At 43.1% G+C, this 19,222-nt stretch overlaps 1 protein-coding gene across 1 annotated transcript in view; it reads right to left on the bottom strand.

Moving 5' to 3' along the window:
- LOC113017842 (protein NLRC3-like) overlaps nucleotides 1–14,270 on the bottom strand; it is a 22,425-nt gene extending 8,155 nt beyond the window's left edge. Inside the window, exons 1-5 of the mRNA XM_080300562.1 lie at nucleotides 14,094–14,270; nucleotides 11,195–12,395; nucleotides 10,847–11,033; nucleotides 8,917–10,717; nucleotides 7,389–8,003 (exon numbers count right to left, since the gene is read on the bottom strand). Of these exons, the coding sequence (XP_080156688.1) occupies nucleotides 7,781–8,003; nucleotides 8,917–10,717; nucleotides 10,847–11,033; nucleotides 11,195–11,197 (2,214 nt within the window). The 5' untranslated portion in view covers nucleotides 11,198–12,395; nucleotides 14,094–14,270 and the 3' untranslated portion in view covers nucleotides 7,389–7,780. The remainder of the gene's footprint in view (nucleotides 1–7,388; nucleotides 8,004–8,916; nucleotides 10,718–10,846; nucleotides 11,034–11,194; nucleotides 12,396–14,093) is intronic.
- Between the last annotated feature and the right edge of the window lie 4,952 nt (nucleotides 14,271–19,222).

Genomic DNA, 19,222 nt, shown 5'->3' with positions numbered 1-19,222 from the left:
CCGTAATTTGTGGCTCCATGTTTTTATTTGCATCACTGCGTTTGCATTGCAGCAAACATGAACATTACATATATTTCAATATAATGTAAAAGCAGTCAAAACAACTAACATCAGAAACAGCTGATGTTATTTGTTATATGTCACGGTGTCATTTCCGCTTCTTTCTCCTGTAACAACAGCCCGGCGCCGTGAGCAGTCGCCTTTTTTGCGCTCGCTATCCCTGCACTTTCTACCATCTGCAAACGCCACGGTGTTCGTGTCGTCATGAAAGACATGAACATCGAGCGTAAAAACAAAGGAGACTGCTACCGGCTTTTTATCTGCCGATCGCCGTGCTACGGTTGCAAGAAAAAGAAGCAGAAATGACGTTCTCTACGCGTTGAGACGTTCCCCGTCCGTCGGCTAAACGCTTGATTGAAACTTCAATGCGACAGTGACACCAAGTAGAATTATAAATGTCACATAGCCCCAAACATGTCTTTTTCAAAGCCTGCGGTGAAGAGAAAGGTTGGTGATGAGCACCGACAATTTCAGGAAAAGTGGGCAATGCAATATTTCTTTGTTGAGCACAGGGGCACCCCGACCTGTCTTATTTGCACAGAGAAAGTTGCGCTGCACAAGGAATACAATTTGAAACGTCATTACACAACTAGACATGCTGAGCTGGATGCAGAATACCAGGGAGACGAGAGAGCGAACCGGGTTGCCAGTCTTAAAACAGATCTACTGAGGCAGCAAGATTTCTCCAAGAAAGCAACCAAAGAGAATAATGCAGCAGTCGGAGCCACGTGGTTAGTGAGATGATTGCTAAAGCAGGGAAGCCATTCACAGAAGGTGCATTTGTCTAAAAGTGCATATTGCAGGCTGCAAATATAGTCTGTCCGGGAAAGAAAGGTCAGTTTAGCAACATCAGCCTTTCTGCCAACACCGCAGCAGATCGCATTTCTGACCTGTCAAGTGACATTTATGACCAACTGTGTGAGAAAGCCAAATGTTTCAGTGTATACTCAGTCGCTCTTGATGAGACCACAGACATCACCGACACTGCCCAGCTCCCAATGTATGTCCGTGGTGTTGATGACAGTTTTGAAGTGATGGAGGAGCTGCTCACAGTAATTCCAATGCATGGCCAGACCACCGCTCAGCAGATATTTACAAGCTGTGTGATGCCATTGAGAATGTTGGTTTGCCATGGAAGAGGTTTGTTGGAATAACAACAGATGGAGCGCCATCAATGACAGGGAGGAAACATGGACTGGTGGCACAAAACAAACTGGAAGAGGAAGGCGTGGAGGAGGCCATTGCTCTGCACTGCATCATCCATCAGCAGGTCCTTTGCAGCAAATGCCTGAAGTTTGACAATGTGATGTCTATTGTTGTGAAATGCATCAACCAAATCAGATCCAGGGGCTTAAAGCACCGAAGGTTCTGTGCTTTTTTAGAGGAAATGGAGTCAGAATATGGGGATGTGCTCGACTTCACTGAGGTACGTTGGCTCAGCAGGGGAAATGTATTAAAGAGACTTTTTGAGTTGAGAGCAGAAGTGAAGCCTTCATGGAGAAGGATGGAGTTAGTGTTCCTGTGCTAACTGATCCCAAATGGCTCATGGACTCAGCTTTTCTTGTTGATATGACACATGAGCTTAATGTACTGAACAAGACGTTACAAGGCCAGGGGCAACTTGTCAGTGCTGCCTATGACAACGTGAGAGCATTCTCCACAAAACTGGCGCTCTGGAAAGCTCAGCTCTCTCAGACAAACCTTTGCCATTTCCCAGCATGCAAGGCACTCGTGGATGCAGGCACACCATTCAGTGCTGACGAGTATGTTGATGTCATTTTGAGGCTACAGGAGGAATTTGATCACAGATTTGCTGACTTCAAGACACACAGAGCCACCTTTCACATTTTTGCGGACCCCTTCTCCTTTGATGTGCAAGATGCCCCTTCTGTGCTTCAAATGGAGCTCATTGAGCTGCAGTGCAACTCTGAACTCAAAGCAAAGTTCAGGGAGGTGAGTGGAAAAGCAGAGAAGCTTGGACAATTTTTGAGAGAATTGAGCCCTAGTTTCCCTCGGCTTTCCCGAATGTTCCCATGTGCCTTTTTGGTAGCACATACTTGTGCCAAAAGCTCTTCTCCACTTTGAACTTCAATAAGTCCAAGTACAGGTCCAGACTTACGGATGATCATCTTCAAGACGTACTGAGGGCCGCAACTGCTTCCTCCCTCAGGCCAAATCTGGCTCGGCTATGCGAGAGGAAACGCTGCCAGGTCTCTAGCAGCAAGGAGTAGGCAAGAGAAGCCATGTTCAGAAGAACAGTTCATTTTCTACAGTGTTCCATTCATGTTCAGAAGAAGGTTATAGAACTGTTAATACAGACATTTCAATCTAAATACAGCAGATATAGAAGACTGAAAGATACACACAAGTTCACTGACTAAAAATATCTTATTATTGTTTTATTTATGTATTACTGATTGATTTATTTTCTTATTAATTCTTAATTTGTTTATTTATTTTTAATATTTTGTGTTAAAAAATAAAAAAAGAGATTTGAGAAGATTGGAATTTTTTAACCATGCCTTTCCTGTGGAAAACCTAATGCGGCCCAGCCTCACCCAGACTCTGCCTGCAGCGGCCCCCAGCTAAATTGAGTTTGAGACCCCTGTCCTACACCATAAATCAGTAAGAGAGGGTACGACCTCTCTCATGGCCCCAAGTGGTGTGTGCATGCCAGAGCACTCTGGAAGGCACACAGAGTCTTTACAGACTACTAAGGATCAAACCTCTATCATCATGCAATCGATTATACAACTCTAAGCATATATGAGTAAATATTTCTAAGCATAAATGACAATCAACAATATAAACCTTACAGCTGGTTTTAATAACAGAATTTATTTGTTTCTCAAACGAGAAAGAGCTATCGAGAAACACTCCTAAATCTTTAGTTCTGAACTTTTCCAGTGGGCCAAGGTCAACATTATCTGCTAATGCTAAATAGGCTGCCGTTATTAACTAATGCTAATTTGATGTGAATTAGCATTATGCACTAATGCTAACACTTTTTAACAATGTGAGTAGCTAATGCTAACACTATTTCCCTTAACTTTATAACATTGTGAACGGCTAATGCTAACACTCTTTTCCCTAGCATTACAACATCTGAGCTGCTAATGCTAAGTAGGCCGCCATTAGCACCTACGTCTATCCATCCATCCATTCGCTTCCGCTTATCCTTTTTTTCAGGGTCGCGGGGGGCGCTGGAGCCTCTCCCAGCTGTCATAGGGCGAGAGGCGGGGTACACCCTGGACAGGTCGCCAGTCTGTCGCAGGGCTAACACACAGGGACAGACAACCATTCACACTCACATTCACTCGCACATTCGCACCTAGTGGCAATTTGGATTATCCAATTAACCTATCCCCACAAGCTGCATGTCTTTGGACGGTGGGAGGAAGCCGGAGTACCCGGTGGGAACCCACGCAAACACGGGGAGAACATGCAAACTCCACACAGAAAGACCCCGGCCTGATGGTGGAATTGAACTCAGGACCTTCTTGCTGTGCAACAGTGCTAACCATCGTGCCACCGTGCTGCCCACCTACGTCTAATTTAAGGCAAATACGCATTAGAACCTAATGCTCATATTGTTTTCCTTTGCTTTATAGCAATGTGAGCAGCTACTGCTAAATAGCATTAGCTAATAACAGCAGTCTAATTTAATGCAAGTTAGCATCATTTGCATTATAACGATGTGAGGAGTTAATGCTAAGTATGCTGCCATTAGTGGCTAATTCTAATTAGGGGTGAATAATTATTACAAGCTAATGCTAATATCGTTTTCTCTTCCCTTTTAACAATGTGAGCAGCTAGTGCTAGGTAGGCTGAAGCTAGCAGCTAATGCTAAAGCTAAAGATAATTTGATGTGAATTAGCATTACATTAGTGAGGAGTTAATGCTAAGTAGACTGCCATTAGCAGGTAATGCTAATTTAAGGTTAATAGGAATTGGCATCTAATGCTAATACCATATTTTCTTGCTTTAACCCTTTAAAACTGGTCAGAGTGGGCACACTCCGTTTTGCGCAACTATTTTTAAATCCCGGTAGCACTGTAATCACGTGAGCTAGCGCAATAATTTTTTTTGCATATGAAACCTGAGGAGTTGTATTTACATCTTATGCCATCAGCTTGTCCTAGGTTACAGTTTCCTTCCACATATGCTTAGGACTCATATTGCTCTGCTGGAAATAGTTTATTTTGATGCATATGCTGTTATTTTGCAAATTTGCAGTATAATATTTATTTTCGTTTTTCCTGCAGTATATAAAAATTGGTGTATTTCAAAAATAAAACTATGAAGGCACTCAAAATAAATTTCCTGAGGTGGGAAACTATTTTGTGCAACTTTTTTGTATTTACAGTTTTGAGGGATAAGCCTCTTAAATTTCTCTAACTAGAAATATATGTTAAAAAAACAAAAACGATTTTCAATTTTTTTGTAGTTTATTGCACTTTTTTGCAATTTATGTAATTACTATGCACTTAATACATACATATTATTAAAATTTAGGCTGTAATGGTTGTATTGATGTATAGCAACTTGAAATGCTCCCAAAAATGGCTCTACAGCATGTAAAAATATAATATAAGCTCTGGCGGACTTGGTTCTATGGTAGGTCTAAACGGGTTAAATCAATATCAGTAGCTAATCCGATTGTTCAGTCTGACGTCAGGTGAAGTCATTTTTATGCATTTAAGAGCTGTGTTGAATTCAACATTACAAACTGAACATTAGAACTATCCTCTTCTCCAGGATTTTCCTGATTTAACATTTCAATATGACATTTCCAGCGCTTTGTTTTCTCTGCTCACAGACAAAACAGATACACGCATGTATATACAGCCCACGTCCAGCTCTGCATGCACTCCTGCTCCATTTCTATAGAGAATAAACAACGTAACACAATCATTCTCCATTGTTTTCAACTCAACCAGCTGCATTTAATGAAGGAGTTTGAATTTACTTTACAACAGCTGCTGTTGTTTCCTGTCTGCATTCATGTTCTTAACTGTACTCCACACATTCTGAACTGGTGTACCGTAATTGTCGGGCTATAAGCCGCTACTTTTTGCACAAGCTTTGAGCCCTGCGGCTTTTAGTCAGGTGCGGCTTTTCTATGGATTGTCCATGAGCGGATTTGTTTTGTTTGTTCCGCTGTTGTACGGCACTACGTTGCCTGGCGGAAGGATCGGGGTTCAAGAGTGGTATGTTGGTCACATGTCCATCCGTCAGGCAACGTAGTGCAGTACGAGGTAGCGCGAAAAACAAACTTCAAAGTAGCTGGAGGCCTGGATGATGAGCGGCGATAAACTTGCAAAAAGCAAGTTATGCCCAACTCCACCATTGGATTCTGACAGCGTGGAAAAGTGTGAAAACATCCACGATCACCAACAGATTTCGAAGGGCTGAATGCTGCATGATGGAGAGGAGGACACCGCCACGGCCCTTCTGAGGGTGTTCGACTCTGACACTGACAACAAGGATTTCTTTGGTTTTGAAAGTGACAACGAAAGAAAGAAGCTGAGAGTGGATGACGAAGCCACCCTGAGCCTGTTTGTTTCCGACACTGGAGGAGAGGACTTTGGTGGTTTTAGTGCGCAGGAAGATGGTGGTGAATGACTGACTTTTCTTCTTGTTAAAGCCTGAGCCTAAAAGGTAGTCCGAATCAATTGTTCTGGTGTGCTGTAGGTTATTGTTATGTACTACATTTGTTACTCATTTATGAAGCACAGTACATGTTTCGTACTTGTAATTACCGCTACTTGTACATATACCTAAAAAGTTATGCAAATATGTACCCATAACTTGTTTTTCAAAATATTAATAAAAGGGGTGTGTCTCCAAACAGCCATCTCTTTCCTGACAATTCGCTTTGTGCATATTCTCTTACATATGATAAGTCAACATTGAAACACCTGCGGCTTTTAGTCAGGTGCAGCTAATGTATGTACAAAACAGGATTTTCCCCTGATTTTAGCTTGTGCGGCTAATATTCAGGTGCGCTCTGTAGTCTGGGAAATACGGTAGTTCTTCCTAAAGTACTGCAGTATTCCTGCCAGTACATCCTTTTAGTTTTCCTAACTGTTTCCTCTGATGCTCGTTGCTATTCTTTCCTCAATGCAAATTCATGCTAAGCTCCTTCATATCCATCCCTGTTTCTAAACCTGTAATAATTGCTTTAATGTGTCTTTGGCCTAATTATGAGTCTGTCCATATGTTTGTAGTTCCCCACTTGCTTTGGTTTCTTAGCTCTGATTCTCTCAAATTTATCCTTGAAATCATTTACTGGCATCTCTCCCTCTCACTCCCACTATCCCCAGAACACCAGAGTATTCATCTCCTGGTTTATCCTATGGCCTCTTTGCATTTTCTCCAATCATCCCTGTTTCTAGAGTCTCACCCCATCTGCAGGCAGTCCAAGAGAAACTGCCTCTGCCATTTTCTTCTTCTTAATCTTTGATTTTTCTCTTCACTTTCTCCATTGGGTCTTCTTAGACGCACTTTCCAGAAAGCAGCAACATTTTTTGTGCCCCATTTTTCAAATTGTGCATCTTACTTCAGCTTAATGTGTTTCCTGTTTTGTTTTTACACAGGTCATGTAAAAGAAATCCTACCAGAGACTCGACAAAGCTGAACTGAAAGACAGCACAGGCAATAAATCAGAGCAGCACAGAACTTAAGCTCATGGTCCATAGAAGCTGGGCTCTACAGGTGTACCAGGACAAGCTTAGTGTAAGTCCCTCGAAAAAGTTTCACTTGTGCTGTTTCGGTGTAAATTACTGGTTTGTTTGAACAATTTCATCAGCTGAACCATAAATACTCCAAAACAATTTCTTTGTGACTCAGTGTGATTTTTCATTTTGTAATATTAGCATGTCAAACTCTACATTCTCTACACAGATGAGAAATGAAGTGTATTTAATAATAAAAGTTATCTCTCAGAGACAAAGTTAGTGTCTCATTCAGGTCTGTATCTGAGTAGCCTCAGACACATGCAGTGCTCATATTTTCTGTTTTGTGTGTCACTCAGACCTCTTCCTGACAGGGGCAGCAATTTCATTTAAAGTCCCATTCACTGATACAGGCTGCTGGAGCTCCAACCAGGAGGGTACACACATGATCCAGGGAAAAAAAATTATATATGGTCTCTTAGATAAATATTAAGAGGTCCTGTGTTTTACTAAAAAATCAAAGTAGTAAAACACAGGACCTTTGGGTTAGATATAAGGTGATTTGACAAATCATGTCTGTTGTAAATGAGTAAGCCATTTATCGACCTGACTCAGGTTTTAAATCATCATCAGAAAAGACTGAATCCTGACCTGAGAATTGTACACTTTGGACTCTCCACTGCAGAAAATAGAAGCTTCAGTCCTGAATCCTGCAGGTTGTTGTTACCCAGGTCCAGCTCTGTCAGACGGGAGGACTGGGAGCTCAGGACTGAGGACAGAGCTTCACAGCTTCTGTCTGACAGGTTACAGCCACTCAGTCTGAAGAAAGGATGACAAGAAGACATGAAACACTTGTGTTAAAGTATATTCATGGTGCCATGAGGAGCTACTACATTTACAATATTTCAACACTGTTTCAGGACATGCTGGAATCCTTATTGCCTCATGTTACAAAAGACAAATGTGGCAGTTTACTGTGACTTGCATGGATTCATTAAAAAAACAAAACATAAACACTGTTAATTTTTTCCAAATGAAATTGATTAAATGATGTTAATTGATGAAAAAAAAATCGATATTGCTTGATCTGACCTCAGCGTTTCCAGTTTGCAGTATTGACTCTTCATCCCAGCAGACAGAAGCTTCACTCCTGAATCCTGCAGGTTGTTGTTACCCAGGTCCAGCTCTGTCAGATGGGAGGACTGGGAGCTCAGGACTGAGGACAGAGCTTCACAGCTTCTGTCTGACAGGTTACAGCCACTCAGTCTGAAATCAAGGTGGAAGGGAGACAAGATCAACCAAACAAATCAGAGCTTTATTGCTTTTTTATTGTTTTTAAGCAGAAATCAGTGAGGTGCTGGTAGATTCTGTTCTTTTGGTTTATTACCCAACAACACACACATACACTAATATTTGTGACTTTTGTAATAGTAGCATTTACAATGCAAAGCAACAGCGATCACAGATTGAAGGGGCCTGAATAAAACTACAATGCAGTGATTTTTAAGATGACCTGTTCTTCCAATTTCCAACAACAGATTTCTCCAACCTTACAGTTAAAAATAATTCTTTATCTCATACTGAATCTTGGTGCACCTCCCCCCAGTTTATTAAAATGAAGAGGTACTGAAGTTGCTGTAAGTGATGTGTGATGCCACTGATTTCCTTTCTGATCCAATACAAAGTAAAATTCAGGCTGGTATCTGCGATACTGATGAAAACTATTCCTTCAGAATCAATACAAGACATCATAAGAAAATATGATGTTTTGTATAACATAAAAAGCCTGAATTTTAAAATATTCAGTTAATAATCAAAAACAGATGTGACTGAAAATAATAAAACTGAGAAACATTTTATGGCCATTCGATCCTTTTACAACCATTGCAAGAGCTTGGTTGGCATAGCCGGCAATACGTTGGATAGTAATAAGTCCGGTGGGTGATGGGCTCCACCAGGGCTGCCCTTTGTCACCGATTCTGTTCATAAATTTTATGTTTAAAGGCTGTATCAAAAGTTCATTCAAGTTACAATATTGTGGTCAAAAGTTCTCCTTTTTTCTTTTATACTATACAACTACGCTGTCTCATGGTTTTAGGACATGGATCTGTCATGGAAGAAATCTATGACCACTTTTAATCAACATTTTAAAAATAAACATGATCACAGATTTACTCACAGAGCCTTGTTGGAGGCTTTGACCACTGGCAGCAGCCTCAGAAGAGCCTCCTCTGAAGCAGAGTATTTCTTCAGGTCAAACACATCCAGATCTTCTTCTGATGACAGTAAGATGAAGACCAGAGCTGACCACTGAGCAGGAGACAGTTTACCTGTGGAGAGACTTCCTGATCTCAGGGACTGTTGGATCTCCTCCACTAGAGAACGATCATTCAGTTCATTCAGACAGTGGATCAGATTGATGCTTTTCTCTGCAGACAGATTCTCACTGAGCTTCTCCTTGATGTACTGGACTGTTTCCTGATTGGTCTGTGAGCTACTTCCTGTCTGTGTCAGCAGACCTCGTAGGAGAGTCTGATTGGTCTGCAGTGAAAGACCCAGGAGGAAGCGGAGGAACAAGTCCAGGTGTCCATTTGGACTCTGTAAGGCCTTGTTCACAGCACTCTGGTGGAGAGATTGAAGTTTTAGTTTGTTAAATAGTTTAGACCATGTAGAGGTTGTTTGTTGTTGTTCCAGCAGATTGAGTCCAGAGTTGATGAAGGTCAGATGGACATGAAGAGCAGCCAGAAACTCCTGAACACTCAGATGGATGAAGCAGAACACCTTGTCCTGGTACAGTCCGCTCTCCTCTTTAAAGATCTGTGTGAACACTCCTGAGTACACTGAGGCTGCTCTGATATCGATGCCACACTCTGTCAGGTCTGATTCATAGAAGATCAGGTTTCCTTTCTGCAGCTGATCAAAAGCCAGTTTTCCCAGAGACTCCATCATCTTCCTGCTCTCTGGACTCCAGTGTGGATCTGTCTCAGCTCCTCCATCATACTTGACCTTCTTCACTTTGGCCTGAACCACCAGGAAGTGGATGTACATCTCAGTCAGGGTGTTGGGCAGCTGTCCTCCCTCTCTGGTTTCCAGCACATCCTCCAGAACTGTAGCAGTGATCCAGCAGAAGACTGGGATGTGGCACATGATGTGGAGGCTTCGTGATGTCTTGATGTGGGAGATGATCCTGCTGGCCTGCTCCTCATCTCTGAATCTCTTCCTGAAGTACTCCTCCTTCTGTGGGTTAGTGAACCCTCTGACCTCTGTCACCATGCCAACACAGTCAGGAGGGATCTGATTGGCTGCTGCAGGTCGTGTGGTTATCCAGAGGCGAGCAGAGGGAAGCAGTTTCCCCCTGATGAGGTTTATCAGCAGCACATCCACTGAGGTGGACTTTCTAGGGTCAGTTAGGATTGTAGTTTTGTGGAAGTCCAGAGGAAGTCGACACTCATCCAGACCATCAAAGATGAACACAACCTGGAAGTCTTCAAAGCTGCAGATTCCTGCTTCTTTGGTTTCAGTAAAGAAGTGATGAACAAGTCCCACCAAGCTGAACTTTTCCTCTTTCAGCACATTCAGCTCTCTGAAAGTGAATGGAAATATGAACTGGATGTCCTGGTTGGCTTTGTCTTCAGCCCAGTCCAGGCTGTATTTCTGTGTTAAGACTGTTTTCCCAATGCCAGCCACTCCCTTTGTCAGCACTGTTCTGATTGGTTCATCTCTGCCAGGTGAGGCTTTAAAGATGTCTTCTTGTCTGATTGTTGTTTCTGGTCTGTCTGGTTTCCTGGATGCTGTTTCAATCTGTCTGACCTCATGTTCATCATTGACCTCTGCAGTCCCTCCCTCTGTGATGTAGAGCTCTGTGTAGATCTGATTCAGGAGGGTTGGGTTTCCTGCTTTAGCGATGCCCTCAAACACACACTGGAACTTCTTCTTCAGGGTGGATTTAAGGTTACGATGACAAACTGCAGCTTGAAGTTCTGAATGAGAAGAAAAATAAACACTCAATTCCAAAAAGAACTAATCTTTAAAACATGTTGCTCCATCTTCCATCTCTGGAAAATGTCTCATTTATCCAGCAGCTTAAATCTTTAGATAAATCCTCTTACTGCTCTGCAGACGGTCAGCCAGCTCCTCCTGCTTCATTCTCCTCAGGAAGTCCACTGTGAGCTTCACAAACGCCTCTCTGCTGCTGCTCCTCTGACTCTCTAAGCATTCTGGGTAATCTGGACTCAGAACCTTCTGGATCTTCTTCAGCTCGTTCTTCACAAAAGTGATGATGTTGTCCTCCAGCAGCTGGAACAGAATATTTATGAATGAGCCAATCAGACTGAAATCATGGAGCCAAACATCAGATCCATGTTGGACACACTGACGATCCACTGGTCTACAAAGAGCAGCATGGAGATGACTGTGAACAGAACAGATGTAACAGTAGTTGTTGTACATGTACAGACCATAAATATGGAGTCCAGCTGTGTTTGATGCTGCTGGGCAGACTGACCACTGGGAACCTCTGAGCTCTGCTGCTCCACTCTGTGGAGGAACCATGAAGGATTAGATCAACACAGGATAAAGATCCAGGAGTTTCTGCTCAAATAACTTCATCTGAATCAAGTCTGTCAAGTTTTAAACTCTCAGATTGTGAACATATCAGTAATTTTCAGTCTGTTTTCATGGACGTCCTTTCAGTGGTGATGTCAGGGATGATTTTGAAGAAGCTCATCAAACTGAACCATCAGCAGATCACTGCTCCAAAACCAGAACATGATCCGAGTCTCCCTCCACCACCAGAACACCAGCTTTACTAACGTGGTAGATCAGTGTAGTACAGATCAATAACTGATGAGTCATTTGATCAAAATCACTGAGTGCTTCACGTCTGACCCTCTGATGCTTCTGTAGACATTTTGCATATTTAATGAATGTCTGACAGTTTTACATTCATTCTATGAACACAGTGGAAATGTTGTGTTATAGTCTCCATGTTGTTTCCAGCATCATAAATTCTTAAGTTCAGAAAATTTGATTCTTTCTTCACAGCTGAAAAACAACAACATTTATTCTCTATTGAAATCTGCATCGTCCACTCCAAAGGTCACAATCTGAAGGTAACATCTGGTTTTGTTCCCTGTGGTTAACTCTGAGCATCAGTATGGTGGGATTTATCCACTACATCCACACCACTGTGGTTCAGTGTTGTCCTGATGGAGTAACAGCAGCCAGTATGATCCAGGCTTTAGCTGCTGGGTCTCTGTGTGACCTCTCAGACTGTTTAACAGATCAGACACAAAGAGAATCAGAGCAGCTCTGTTCTTTAAAGACAAACATGAACCCACTCAGGTCACACTTTCCCCACAGATATGAGCATCACTGTCCTCAAACAGCAAATGACCAAGTCGAACATTTGGATCTTTTCTCTTTCATTGTTTTCTTTTTAATGAATCTTTGTAACAATCTGAGGATGTTTCAGGTCATATTTATCCAGGAAACACAAACATGTAAAGGAGTCATCACAGCTCTCTGACCTCGTTGCTCCAGGGTCACCACTGAAGTGTGGGGGTGGAGTTTTGGACCGGTCACTCCTCACAGACGGACAGCTGGACCCTGCAGACTCTGCTCTGTCCTCCTCTTCCTCCATCATCATCTTCAGTCAGTCTGAGAGGTAAACCACAAACACTCAGTGAGTTCACATTAACAGGAGGAACTGAGTTACAGTCGCTGACCTCTGACCTGTCATGTGACCATGAAACCAGGTCAATATATCTGTAGGTTCAGTCATCCAGGTCATGTGATCTAAGGAGCTTGGAGAGAAAAGAGACGTCTTTAAGTTTCTGGAAGACGTTTCATCTGAGAAGCTTCTTCAGCTCTAAAACCAAACGGTGGAGAGTCCCAGATATTTAAACCTGAGAGGGAAAGAAAGCATGTCGCTGACCCACCACTGATGTTATTTCAAGGAGGAAACTGAGAGCCTTTGCACCAGGAGCACAAACATCAGCTCCAGCAATGATCCACTGATGTGTTTTTATTCCATGTATGAATGTTGTTATTGACAGAGATGACGTTTGTGTGTCAGTGATGCAGTGACTGTTGTTGTTACCTGTACAGGCTGGTTAGACTCTATGAAACAGATCATACAGATCTCTGCATGTTAGAAGAGACTATTAAAGGTCATGAATGAGACAAAGGCAGGGAGGCGTCCTTTACAGCTAAACAGCAGAGTGAGAGAACAGCCAGCACCTCTACATTTATCACATTATACAGCACATGTATGATACTGACAGGGATGAGAAGAATTTAGTGATTCTGATCCCATCATTGATATTACTTATTGATTCTCAGTAGCTCTGCTCTGACAGTCACCACCATCACTGAGCAGCATATCAAAGACATTTGTGCACATTAACTGCATGTTGTGGCTCAAATGTTTGTGCATGTTGGAGGCATTTCCTCTTTGTTGTGATCAGTGTTGGTCATTACTCAAAACAGTCATTATTACACATATTACACAGAACACTTTAATTAAAAGTAATGGAGTACGTTACTTCATTACTCCTCATAACATTACTTTGATGTTACTGTGTGAAATGAACAAATGAGCATGTAACAACATAAAGCTGAGGTACAGCCCCACACACCAACACAGATCCTGATGAGGTCACGTGATGTTTCTCTGAGTGTTTATGAACACAAATCAAAGATGAAACAGCACAAAGACACTTCAAAGTGATTCTACTGTAGAAACATGAACAGGTAGAAACCTGCAGCCTGACTGCTCATCACTTTGTTACCTGTTCAAGTTCAGCAGCAGCAGCTCACTTTATCACGGTGCTGGTCTGGGGTCAGTGTTTACTCAGCTTTAACTCACTCTGGGTTCTTGGCTAGCCTAGCTTTAGCTTAGCGTTAGCTGAACGTTAGCTTAGTGTTAGCATGCTGTGTGCTAGCTTAGCGTCAGAGCTCTGCAGGTGTCTCGTGTGTAAATATTAATCACAGTGACAGTAAAGGAGGTAAAGGGCTGTGACGTCATCACGTACGCTGCGTCCTCTGTGGGCTCTGAGTGAACTCAAAGTACAAACTACAAGTACACAAACACGAACGTAGCTCAGAGTGGCGGACACACTCGGCCTCGTTGGTCCAGCTGTGAGTCCGTTACCGTGAACTATGGAGCGGCAGATTTGTGCTGAACTAAGCTGCACACAGCTGATGTTAGCCAGGAAACATTACACACTGACTTTAATGGAGAGACCGGAAATACAAACACACACAGTTTGTTGTGTGAAGAAATCAAACACGAGCTGAACAAACAGTAAAGTTCCTAAAGACAAACTGTTAAAGGAGGAAACAAAGCAAACTTACAGTTTCTTCACACACCAACAACAAGCTCCACTCCACACCTGGACACTAAACACGGACACACAGGTGAGCTGCTTCCTGGAAGGAGGCGGGGCTCCACCTGAAACTCAGCACAGGTGGGAGGGGCTCAGCTCTGTGTGTGCTGATGTGTTAACTTTAAAAATATGCCGTCTGACTGCTCAGACTGAGTCAGAGTAAAGTTCACATGCTGACGTGTGGAGACATTTAGTATTAGTATTTATTTATTTATTGTCATTGTCAAGAACAATGAAATTGCGTTTGGGGCTTCCATACAACCCAAAAAAAAGAAGAAAATAATAAATACCCCTTAAAACCCAAGTGTACATATTTAACCCAGTGTGACTCCAATGCAATAAGACAATCCTTAGCAATAATGTTCGTAGAAATTCAGACAAAGACCTGAGAAACATGACAAAATACAACAATGCAACCCATTCAATATTATTGTACTGTGAGATATGATATCAGATATGATAGTTATCTATTTAAGAAAGAGGGGGGGGGGGGGGGCAGAGAGTTCAGGAGCCTCACAGCCTGTGGATACAGGCTGTTGGCCAGTCTGGATGTTCTGGCCTGTATAGACCTGTACCTTCTCCCTGAGGGCAGCAGATGGAAAAGGTGGCGCGCAGGGTGATGTTGGTCCCGCAGGATACTGTGCACCCTCCTCAGACAGCGAGTGGGGAAGATATTACTGATCTCTGGCAGACTTGTTCCAATAATTCTGCCAGCTTCTTTCACCACCCGCTGGAGTGCTTGCTGATCGGCCTTGGTGCAGCTGGGGAACCACACTAGAAATCCATACGTCAGAACGCTGCTGATGGCACAGTTGTAGAAGTTCAACATCAGAGATCTGGGAATGTGTGCGCTCCGCAGTCTCCTCAGGTAGTAGAGGCGCTGTTGGGCCTTCCGTACAACTGAGGTGATATGGTTGCCCCAGGACAGGTCCTCGGTCACAGTTACCCCCAAGAATTTAAAACTGCTCACCCTCTCCACCGCCTCACTGCCAATGAAGAGAGGCAGATGGTTGTTATGACCCCTCTTCCGGAAATCTACAATGATCTCCTTGGTCTTTTTGGTGTTTAAGACCAAGTTATTGTCGTGGCACCATGACTCTAGTTGTTGCACCTCTGTCCTATAGTTTGTCTCATCATTGTTGGATATAAGTCCGAGCACTGTAGTGTCATCTGCAAACTTAACAATGAGATTGGACGCGCAGGAGGAAATACAGTCATGGGTGAAGAGAGTGTATAGCAGAGGGCTCAGAACACACCCCTGAGGGGCACCGGTGTTGACCACAAGGGTGGAAGAGGTGTTCTTACCCACTCTGACACTCTGTCTACGGTTAGTGAGGAAGTCCACAATCCAGTTGCACAGAGAGGAGTTAAGTCCCAGTTGGTGGAGTTTGGGACGTAGTTTGTATGGCCGGATGGTATTAAAAGCCGAGCTGTAGTCTACAAAGAGGAGCCGTGCATAGGTGTTCCTGTGTTCCAAGTGCTTCAGTAATGTGTGCAGCACTGTGGCGATCGCATCCTCGGTTGACCGGTTCTCCCTGTATGCAAACTGGTGCGAGTCCAGGGATGGTGGAAAAGCAGCTCTGATGAAACCTTGTTGTAGCTGCAGGTGTGAACACACTGATCCCAGATCAGCTCTGCTGTATTTGTAACATGAACATTTCTGCTGCAAAGCTTCAAATGTTCAGCATGTTTCTCTGTTTCCAGTCTATAGATCCAGTCACACTTTCTACCTTCACCTGTGCAGTAAAGACTGAGAGCAGAGCTGAAAGCAAGCGTCCAATCAGTGAGCAGCATCAACACCTGAGCTTCATTCAGACTCTGTTATTGAAGATGTTGTTGGTACAAAGTTCATCTGCTGCTCACATGAATCCATGAAAGATTTATTTCACTGAATGTTTCTTCAAAGCTCGTTTCAACCTGTTGAAGTCATGAATGAAAGTGCAGACTGAGAGTGGATCACATGATGTTTGAGGTGTGTCATGTGACATGTTCAGTATTGTCACACATGTCTAGATTGTCCCTGATATCATAACTGCTCAAACACTGATGATTATATTTGAAGAATTATTCCTGATGGCAGCAAAGTTTGAATGGAGCTCTCTGTCTGTGCTGATTTGTCGCCCTCTGGAGGTCAAAGCACAAACTGCATGATGTCACTGTAACCACCACAGTGACAGGAAGTGTTTTTATGACTGAAACACTGAAGTGATGCTAACGGCTGTCGTTAGGCTCACTGACAGCAGTGCTGATGTGTTCATGTCAAACACTGGCTCAGGTCAGACTCCTTCATCCTTCTCCAGCGTGAGGCCGCCCTCAGACCCACAGGAGCTCTGACCTTTGACCTCCTGACCCTAACCATTTTAGTCTTGTTGCATCTGCAAATCCATCCAAACTGTAGCCGAGCAAAAGAAGCTGGAAGTTGTTCTATGAATGATGTTGTTGAAGGAGCTTGGAAAGAAAAGCGTCTGGACTTCTTTAAGTTGCTTGAAGAGGGACATGGACGTCTTAACGCCCACTCACATCCTGGGACATTTGATCACAGGAAATCACATGATGGGGTGGGGCTAGATCTCACAATGGGTTCACCCAAAACCTTGGCTGATTGAGACCCACACCCGTTCTCACACCGTGGCTCGTGTGATTAGGTAGAGGATCAACAGGGGCTCCGTGTCCCTGAATTTAAACTGAATCTAAACACACCGTGCACAATGCCAAGTTAGATAAGGGTTAAAAGAACAAGATAAGAATAGATAAAAAGATAAAATAAGGATAAGAAATAACTTAAAAAAATAAAATAAAAAGATAAATAACTGCAAATAAGTACAAATAAGTAACTGAAGACACGTGTGGTCTGCAGATGTCGATGTACATGGATGTACATGGAGTTTAATGTGCAAAATGAACTTAGTGTGCAAAGTGACCTGATGTGCAAACTGCAGTTTGAGGTCGGTCAGCTGTTCAGGAGTCTGATAGCAGTGGGGAAGATGGAGTTGTTGAGTCTGGATGTTCTACATTTCACACTTCTGAACCTTCGTCTCGAGGGCAGAGGTGTGTCTCTCCTCTGGACTCTGTGATGGTAGCTGCTCTGCAGAGAGGGCAGCGGGGTCCTGATGATCTTCTCCACAGTTGTTATCACTCTCTGCAGGCGTTTGCGGTTTGCAGTAGTGCTGCCGTACCATGCAGTGATGCAGCTGTCAGGCTGCTCTCCACAGTGCAGCTGTAGAACCTGCTGAGGATCTTGGCCAACATACCAAATTTCCTCAGCCTCCTCAGGAAATACAGCAGCTGCTGAGCCTTCTTGAGCAGCTGTGTGAGTTTGAGTCCCTCACTGACTCAAACTCCTTCAGTGACACTTGCAGCCTTGCAGATTAGTTTGCTGATCCTGATGCATCTCTGGAGCTGATGCTGTCCCCCAGCAGACAACAACAACATAGATGCTCTCACTAGTCCACTTTACCCTCTAATCACATCTCTGACATCTGCAGGTTGCTCCATAGAGACTCTTGTGCAATGCCAGGTGTTTGTGTTTGTCTGTAGGTACACATTAGATATGACCATAGACGCACACACACAAGTGAACACAGCAGCACAGATGGTTTCCACCTGCTTCCCTCTTTCTTCACACAACTGTGAGGATGATGAAGAGGTTTCAGGACGAGGTGGTCAGCAAGCACAGGATAAAGCAGGGCCATGAAACTCTCTGGTGCAGCAGATGTTTAATCAGACTCAGCTTTAGGCTTCTTTTCCCACCTGGCAGCAAAGTAACAGCTTCACTAATGTGAACAGTCACAATGTTAAACGTTTCTATATCTTCATATATTTTTATCTGTTGATGCTGCAGAATAAAGTCTGTTAACAGAGTGCAGGATGTGTAGAGCAGGTCCAGCTCTCCCTTTACTGTGTCCACTTTCATCAGCCCCTGTGAAGTGACACAGAGTGCATGTGTGTCTGTCAGCTGTTGTTTGTTGTGAAGGATGGAACAAATGAACACACACTTTTAGAGAAATCTGAAAAAGCAACACGTGCTTGGGCTCCTTCTGTGCTCGTCTTCATTAATGCTGATCTTTCTTTCCTGTTTGTTCTTTGGCACAAGCTTCAGTCTTTTCTCCCAGGGCTCCTTCACACTTAGAAACACACCTACATTCATTTATACACAAACATCATGAAACAAAGGCTTTGTAAAAGAGGACACGAGATCCTCTCTGAACAGCACATTCATATCAAACACAGGACTGAACAGGATATACTGAGTCTGTGCTGTTTTCATTGTTACTTGCTGAGTATTTTTCCAGTGTTTGAAATGTGACTCAAGTCTGATTCTTCTACTGTGTGTGAACTCTAAGCAGCTGCATTAAACAGCTGCTTTTCAAACCAGGCTCAATCCTATGACTCTGTGAATGTAAACTTTTGTCACCTGCATGAATAACAATCCTTGATCTAGTCAGGACTGCAGTGCTCCTGTGATCCCAGCTTATAGATGGAGGCTAGCATGAGAGGCTCAGCAGCTAAAGCAGCACACCTGGGTCTCCCAGCCTATTAAAAGCAGCCCTTTGCTTCACCTGCTTCACTAAACATTATTATTATTATTTAAGCAGAGTGGTGTGATTGATGTAGGCATTGCTGTGTGACAGGAGGACTTTTCTTGAAACAGCTCGTGTGACGTGAGCTGACGTAAAAACAGTGATGTTAGCTTGATTCTCTTGGCTAAAACTATTTTAAAAAGAGGGTCAATCATGCAAATCTGCCAATAGAAGCCAAAGTTACAGCCCCTCAGAGTTTAAAGAGAAAAGGCCCGTTTCCAACACTCGGTTGTGCAAAGGGAAACAGGCCCACAGTGCCTGAGTGTGTGGGTAATTCTTCAAATAATATTCAAAAGCAAACATTTTGAAGCATGTAAATAAAATTCAATCATTTCTGCTCTTCAATACCTAAGAAATGAAAACTGGCAGATGGTCCCAAAATGTGAAACGCCTGGCTATCTGTGCATTTAGTGCTGCAAGTTTTCACTGTTTACCTTCAGAAGCATAAATCTCTGCACAGATAATGTTCATATGTGGATTCCTGGTTTTCTCGAGTTAATCGTGACCCAAAGCGTAT

The sequence above is a fragment of the Astatotilapia calliptera genome, chromosome 4 (genome assembly GCF_964374335.1).
Source record: "Astatotilapia calliptera chromosome 4, fAstCal68.1, whole genome shotgun sequence".
Taxonomy (NCBI): domain Eukaryota; kingdom Metazoa; phylum Chordata; class Actinopteri; order Cichliformes; family Cichlidae; genus Astatotilapia; species Astatotilapia calliptera.
The sequence above is the reverse complement of the archived record's forward strand: the minus strand, read 5'-3'. Positions and strand labels throughout refer to the sequence as shown.